This window comes from Phocoena sinus, chromosome 6, assembly GCF_008692025.1.
Source record: "Phocoena sinus isolate mPhoSin1 chromosome 6, mPhoSin1.pri, whole genome shotgun sequence".
Classification (NCBI taxonomy): domain Eukaryota; kingdom Metazoa; phylum Chordata; class Mammalia; order Artiodactyla; family Phocoenidae; genus Phocoena; species Phocoena sinus.
The window spans coordinates 25,373,183-25,381,688 of NC_045768.1; the positions used below are offsets into that span (position 1 = coordinate 25,373,183).

The 8,506-nt window shown below is 39.3% G+C and overlaps 1 protein-coding gene across 1 annotated transcript; it reads left to right on the top strand.

The window, feature by feature from the left end:
• The first annotated feature begins 963 nt into the window (after positions 1 to 963).
• Positions 964 to 2,305, top strand: LOC116756138 (nucleosome assembly protein 1-like 1). Its single transcript, XM_032636419.1, has one exon. The coding sequence runs from the start codon at positions 1,000 to 1,002 to the stop codon at positions 2,173 to 2,175; it is 1,176 nt and encodes a 391-aa protein (XP_032492310.1). The 5' UTR covers positions 964 to 999; the 3' UTR covers positions 2,176 to 2,305.
• Positions 2,306 to 8,506: the final 6,201 nt, after the last annotated feature.

The window sequence follows — 8,506 nt, forward strand, 5'->3', positions numbered from 1 at the left end:
GTAGCCAAGATAGGAACCTGTACTAGTTCTGGGCGCTTCAGACCTTGCTCCTCTCCCCAACGTCCTCTAATCACAGGATTCATTCAAACATTCCCCAGGGTTTCACAGGAAGCAAGTGGAAAATGAGAATAAGGTAGGGAATGGAGGTGGTGTTGTTGAGCCAGCTCTGGCGAGAACGAGCTTTCCTGTGGGAATGCATTTGTCACTCGTTAAGATCGCAAAGCAGCAGAAATATGTGACTGAGAATTCTGACCTTCAGAATCTCTGTAAGCAGCCTCTTTGCTTTATAATAAGAAGGGGGATGTCAGCTGTGAAAGGAGAAGACCGTGGAAGTGCTGCGATTGTATGTGGGCAGAGATCATGGTAGAGGAGAAATCATACGTCTTCTGAGAGCCGTGGCCGATTCACTAAGCAGGATCCTTGGAGGGTGTTTCAACCACCCAGAAGAAGGGACCATGAAGGATTTGCGCTGAGGACCGCATTATAGCACTTGTACCCTCAGTCTTCTTCCAGTTTAAAAGCTTTTCCGTATATACCACGTATTTTGAGCCTCACCGCAACACTGTGAGTCAGGAATCTCCTTTGAGAGACGAGAGACTTGAGGCACAGAAACCCTGTCTGACCTGAGAATTCTCTGCAAGATCACCCTGGAGAAATAGCTGCATGTTGCCTCAGTGGGATCGGTGTCCCTTGGTTTATATTTCTTTCTTAATTACATCATGAGCTTGGATTCTATCCTGAAGATCTGGGAAGGGCAAAGGATGTTATCCAGTTTACAAAGTTTTCTCATGTTTTAGTGGTTCTATTCCAAAAGAAGTAAGAAGGGAAAAATACAAAAAATGATATGCTGTGTTAAAATTCTGCAAGGGCATGGAGTGGCTATGCTCTTAAAAGTTTATTTAGGAAGACCCCTGTCTGGTTGTCCCTACTTTACTGGAAGTTGTGGAGATGGTGGGACGTGAAAATGAATAGTGAGCCAATATTTGGCGTTCATACAACATGGCAGACATCGACAACAAAGAGCAGTCTGAACTTGATCAAGATTTGGATGATGTTGAAGAAGTAGAAGAAGAAGAAACTGGTGAAGAAACAAAAATCAAAGCGCGTCAGCTGACTGTTCAGATGATGCAAAATCCTCAGATTCTTGCAGCCCTTCAAGAAAGACTTGATGGTCTGGTAGAAACACCAACAGGATACATTGAAAGCTTGCCTAGGGTAGTTAAAAGACGCGTGAATGCTCTCAAAAACCTTCAAGTTAAATGTGCACAGATAGAAGCCAAGTTCTATGAGGAAGTTCATGATCTTGAAAGAAAGTATGCTGTTCTCTATCAACCTCTATTTGATAAGCGATTTGAGATCATTAATGCCATTTATGAACCTACAGAAGAAGAATGTGAATGGAAACCAGATGAGGAAGATGAAATTTCGGAGGAGCTAAAAGAAAAGACCAAGATTGAAGATGAGAAAAAGGATGAAGAAAAAGAAGACCCCAAAGGAATTCCTGAATTTTGGTTGACCGTTTTTAAGAATGTTGACTTGCTCAGTGATATGGTTCAGGAACATGATGAACCTATTCTGAAGCACTTGAAAGATATTAAAGTGAAGTTCTCAGATGCTGGTCAGCCTATGAGTTTTGTCTTAGAATTTCACTTTGAACCCAATGAATATTTCACAAATGAAGTGTTGACAAAGACATATAGGATGAGGTCAGAACCAGATGATTCTGATCCTTTTTCTTTTGATGGACCAGAAATTATGGGTTGTACAGGGTGCCAGATAGATTGGAAAAAAGGGAAGAATGTCACTTTGAAAACCATTAAGAAGAAGCAGAAACACAAGGGACGTGGGACAGTTCGTACTGTGACCAAAACAGTTTCTAATGACTCTTTCTTTAATTTTTTTGCCCCTCCTGAAGTTCCTGAGAGTGGAGATCTGGATGATGATGCTGAAGCTATCCTTGCTGCGGACTTTGAAATTGGTCACTTTTTACGTGAGCGCATAATCCCAAGATCAGTGTTATACTTTACTGGAGAAGCTATTGAAGATGATGATGATGATTATGATGAAGAAGGTGAAGAAGCGGATGAGGAAGGGGAAGAAGAAGGAGATGAGGAAAATGATCCAGACTATGACCCAAAGAAGGATCAAAACCCAGCAGAGTGCAAGCAGCAGTGAAGCAGGATGGTCTACCTTCTGCTTCCCTGGAAAGGATGAATTTACATCATTTGACAAGCCTATTTCAAGTTTTTTGTTGTTTGTTTGCTCGTTTTTGTTTTTGCAGCCTAAAATAAAAATGTCAAATATAAAAAAAAAACAAAAAAAAAAAAAAAAAAAAAAAAAAAAAAAGTTTATTTAAAAAGAGAAAGAAAGGAAAATCTTTAAGAAGCAATAAGCATTTTTATCTTATCAAAGACTGATGTGCAAATGAGAAATTACTTCCTCTTTCTAATAATAGTAACAATAATAAGTTCTTATCATACTCTAGGCAGCATGTTAAGTATTTACATTCATTATCCCCTCCACCCAGTGGAATAGATATTACTCTTCTTTTTCTTAGAGATGAAGAAGAGGAGACTTAGAGAAGTTAAGTAACTAACCCAAAGACACACAGTTAATAAGTGGCAGAACCAGGGTGTGAACACATTCTGATGCCCTGATGCCAGAGGATGTGCTCTTACTCTTAACTGCCACCTCCCAGAAACTGTACTGGCAGATTCCCCACAAATGTGTGATCCAGTTGATGAAAAACAAAAACTCTGAGGGAGGAATTATTACTCTAACTTCTCAGATAAGGGGATTCAATTTCAAAATTCTTCGACTTCTCCATGGCCACACAGTTGGTCAGGAGAGGCATCAATATTCAGACCCAGAACTTTTGATTCTGTGCCTAGGGCTGTTTCTCTCTTCACACCTGGCATCGTAATTCTTGATGAGAAAGAAACTGGGTTAGTGCAGAATTTATTCCTTCGTAAGAAGAAATTGTTCAATCGTACAAAGACTCAAGCAAATGGGACCACCTCGCTCGCTGCCGAGATACTCCTTCCCTCAGTGGCCAACCAATATTTATAGAGCATCTAGTATGTCAGGCATTTGAGCACAGAGTAAAAGATAGGTCTCTATCCTCATGGTGCTTATTGGGTCCCCAAAATACCTTCATTTCCAGACACACTTTCCCAATATTGATGGAAAAAGAAATCTATCTCTAAATCTCAGTGGTTTCCTACTTACTTTTCCTCGGAAACCCCCATTGCCTTTGACATAGTCTGGCTGCTTTTTGGGAAGCTGTGACCCCAGTGAAGGTGACTGCAGTGACTCTTTTACAAGTACTTTAGACCCCTCCCTCACTATCCTGGATTAGCAGCTTGTCCTGAGCAACTCTGGCTGTGGTCAATGCCAAGCAGCAACCTCAGAACACAGACATGTGCCTTGATATCCTGCGTGCAGACACCTGCAGAGCAAGTGGCTTCGGACATTTCTTGGGATGGCTTGCTTTATACCAGGAGATCATTTCTCTGAGCCCTGTGGATGGACTGCCTAACAGGAAGTTCCAGCATTTCTCCTGCTGGAAGAGCCACCAAAGGGAGATTTCTTGGAGTGGTGACGACGGTGCATCCTGTTTACCTTCCCCGAATGCAGGGAAGGACTGGAAAAGAAGCAATCCGTTGAGATGGCTTGGCCATTAGCAGTTTCCAGCTGACTTTGCCAGACCCAGAAGAACTATGACCTAACCTCTGCTTCAAGGAGACTACAAACAAATGTAAACAATCAGTTTCCAAGGCCAGCGTCCAACTCCTGGTGTCTTGGTCCCCTCTGCATTGTAATGTATATCTCAGTATCCTGGTAACTGCTGAGAAAGTCTCTCAGTTGCAATGACCAGTACAGACTGTAATTTCGATAGAAGGCAAGGTCCACATGTGCACATATTTTTACAGTTAAGAAGATCCTGCTATTTCCAATACCTCACTCAATGCCCATAATAATATAGAAAGGCAAGTTTTGCTGTTCTCATGTCACAAATGAAAAAACTGAAATACAGAGTTAGCAGCAGAACTGGGGCTAGACACTAGGTCTAGCAACTAATGGAATGATTCTCCATCTTTTGCTTTATGATAAGGTGAGATGATTAATATAACAGGAAGAACATCCTTGAATATTTCGTATAGGGGTTGGAGCTTATATAAATAAATTAATAAATGCATACATGTTTATATCCATATCTATCCATCCATCCATCCATCCATATGGCATTTAGGCTTTTGCTTGGCACAAAATAGTCTCTCAGTAAGAAACACCTTTTTTGTTGATGTTGTTGTTTTAAAACTAAGGCAGCATAGCAGAATTGCTGAGCCATGGTTTCTGAACTCAGGTCAACTTAGAATGATATCATGACCTTGGGCAAGTTATTTAACCTCTCCAGGTATGCGCTAGTTTCTTTATCTGAAAATGAGAATAATAGTAAAAACAAAAATCTTCCTAAGGTTTGTATGAGAGTTGTATAGATAAAAGATAGGAATTTGCTCCCTAACCACTCTTTGGTAAGGTGGAATTTAGGGGAACTCTGTCTCCTTTCTTGGCTATGTGCATGGCGCCTGAAAGATGGAAGAATGTACTCAATTCTTAAGTTCATAATTATTCACTGAGATGTTAAAATGAAAATATTTCCATTCACAAACAGGAACCTCTTTGCTGTCATGCTAAGCATGAGCTTTGGACTATTTTGTAAAGATCGCAGTGACCTCAGACTCTCCAGAGTCTCCCACTCTTCAGTGGTCAATTCTGGGACAACTGTGCACCGCCCCATCAGAGATCCTGGCACTTCTAAGGATGCTGCATAAGTCCTGGGCACTTGTGGGACCTGCCACAGCATGCTCCCTCACAGCTCTCACAGGCTCTGGGATGATAACCTTTGCTTACCTTGTAGGGCCAGTTCTGTCTCCTTCTCCACCCCAAATTCTAACTTCCCTCAATGAGTTCCTCAGACAAAGGCCTGGAGGTGGAAGTAGGCATGAGGGTGTCTTTTAGATGCTTTCTTATTGCAGGCCTGCAACACGAAGGCCTTTAATAACTCTGTCAAGAGGGGGGATATTTTCTCCAGACATGTTTTTCCAACCTCTTATCAAAAGCAGAACACACACTCGTATCGCAATATGTTTTCCAGCCAATTATTATAATAATAAGAAAGAAGGGGGAGGAAGAGGAAGAAAAGGGGAGGAGGAAGGAGAAGGAGGAGAGGAGGAAATAATATATGTAGTGTCAAGTACAGTGCCACATATTATAAACACTTGGTAAGTAGTGGTATCATTACCATGGGATCGCAGTTTTATGTTACTGGGACTGCCCTGTAATGCTTCTGCACTTTCTTTCTGTGCTTTGCTAAAATAGGGGCACGACCTTGGAGTGAGAAACTGTGATATAGAACAAGCACATTGTCAGATGGACAATGACCAGATTCTCCAAAATGAATAGAAATGAGATCATGAAATCTCATCTGAGCCTTTTCTTGATAACCTCCCCTTACTTTCCTAATACGGTTTGGCTTGGCCCAAGCAAGGGGATTTGGCATATATTGATGTTGGGCAACATCATTTGTGTAAGTACAATAAAAAAAAATGTGAGCAGATACAAACCAGCAGTATCTTAAAAGAATAATGCACTCTGGCCAAGCAGGATTCATTTCAGAAATGCAAGGATAGTTCAATACTGAAAATGTTGATAACTGCATTACATCACTCGTCAGATGGTAAAGGAGGAAAAAACCATGATCGTCATGAGGAAATTTGCCATACTGTCCTTATTAAACTTGAAATAATACAGAAGGAATAGAAGGAAAATTTGTACATGGTAAAGAACATGAGAAGTCAATTTCAGACTTAATGGTTAAACATCAGGTGCATTACCATTGAATTTAAGAACAAAACACAGATGTCCACTATTATCTGTTATGATTTAACATTGTTCTAGAAGTATGTCTGTGAAATAAAGTACAAAGAGATAAATCTATTAAAAAGGAGATTTAAAAATCAGTTATTAAATTCTGTTCTTAATCCCAAAAGAAAAAAACTAAGCACTTATTAGAGTTTAGAAAACTTACTGGTTACAAATAAATATATACAAATGAATATATAGAAATCAATAACTTCTCTCTATAACTATAGTAGGTAATTGAAATATTAATAGTAAAAAGAGGGTAAGTTAATTTTATAAATTGAATGATATAAACCATCTAAAAATAAATTTAATAATACTATATACAAAAAATAGCTCAATATTTGTATAGACCTAAATGTGAGAGCTATAATCTTATAACTCTTAGAAAAAAGTATAGGAATACATTTAAAGTACAGTGTGTTAGGCAGTCTTCTTATATATTATACCAAAAGCACAAATAACAGCAGAAGATATCGCTTTAATCGTATTTGATCAAAATTGAAAACGTTTGTACTTCAAAGAACACTATCAATAGAGTGAAAAATAACCCACATATAAGGAGAACATAGTTATAACTCATATATCTGACAAGGGACTTGTACGTAGAATGTATGAAGAACTCTTACAACTCAATAATAAAATGAAAACCCAGTTTAAAAGATGGGCAGATGATGTGAATAGACATTTCCCTAAAGAAGTTATACAAATAACCAATAAGCACATGAAAAGAGGCTCAACATCGTTCATCGTTAGAGACACACAAATCAAAACCACAGTGAAATACGATTTCACACCCACGAAGACGGTGGTGTGTGAGAACTAATTACTCAATTACCGTATCAGGATAATGTCAACAAATAACGTTTAGCTCAATATATGTCTAAAATTGCTATATCAAGAAATAGCATACAAACTTTATTCACAAGTATTAATTAAATAACAGTTAAAGTAGTTGAAATATCTGAATATGGGGTCAGAACTGGTAAATAGGGACAGGGTGAGAATTACCATTCTTTGTTATAAGACTTTTAGTTGTATTTGATTTTTAAAAAATCATATTCATGCATTACATAGTTGAAAAATTAAAAATTGATTTGAATAAAAGGAAAAGAAAGACATGTGCCTCAAGCTCTGTAGAAATTAAGATTCACAAACATAAGCAATTTGAATTTAAGGGATTGAAAAGCCAGTTCCTTAGTTCTTGGGTATATGATCTGAAACAAGTTATTCAAACCTCTCTGAACCTTGGCTTAGATGTGACGCTCTGACCTATGTATCTTCGCCAGACTGTGTTGAAGATAAAATGAAAGCATGGATATAAAGATACTTTTAAAACTGTGAAGTTCACTACAAATGTTAATTAATTGCAGCACAAAAAGAGACTAAACATTAACATGTCTATCCAGATAGCAAAAACTTGGCTTCCTGCAATTCAGCTCAGCAGTTCTCCAGCACCTAGCACAGTGCTCCGTAGTAGGGGCTCCATTAATATAGGCATGATCGTGTACGAATTTCTTGATCACAAGTCGTTTTCTAGGTACTGTGTTCAGTGCAAAGGGGAAGGGGTGTGGAACTAGGGAAAGGGGCAGGCTTGAATTATCAATATGATTTTGATACTTATCCCTAGGAGAAATCTCTAGGGATGGCATGAGAAAAGGCACAGAGGTGAGAAATAACAGCAGAGTTTACAGATCAGTAAATAGTTCTGATAGGCTGCAGGTGAGAGGTTGGCGACTGAAAGAATTGCAGGAGTCTTTGAATGTCAGACCACAGAACTGGACTAACTGTGACCTACAAAGAGAGAGCCCTTTAGATTTGAGTGCAAAACTGGGATGTGAAACAGAGCCAGACTCTGGGAAGATCACTTTGGCTTCCATTGTGAGGATAGATTAGAGTGGAGAGGGCCTTGAGCAGGTAGAACAACTGGGGGGGTTATCACATAAGTCCGTGGCTGGTGCAACCAACCAAGAGGAAAGATGGGTCCACAGAGTTTCATGCTTCGGAGAGATCAAAGAGAATAGAGCCTCTCAGTAGAACCATTGGGCAATTGGGCAATTACGGTGACATGCCAAATACATAGGTTGATGAGGTGCAACAGAAAGTTGGTTAGAAGATTCCCAACACCCTCCTTAAATAAAAGGTTCACCCTGCAATCCTTCTCCTCTGACTTTTGCTAGATTAAGTACCATTTACATTAAAAGGTAATTTATAAACCAGAAAAGTCCCTGGTCAATGTGATTCAGTAGAACAATACCCTTTGGACAGACAAGTCCCAGCTCTGACTCTAAATAATGTCATGAGTTTGGGTGAATTACTTAATAAACCTGAGTATCAGTTTCCATTTCACTAAAATAGGCGTAGTAACCTCTATTATGTAGGACTACAGTGTGGATGAGTGATAATACACGGAGAGCCTGGCTCAGACTGTCCAGGCAATGAATGCAATGAGGCACTCCTCAGTGATGCATCCCAGCCTGCAGCCCTCCACCAATCCTCCACAGTTGAAATCTGTTGCTCTGTTCACATTTTTCTCAGGGAAGATATAAAGAAGTTATCATGGCCTTTTCTCAATAGACAG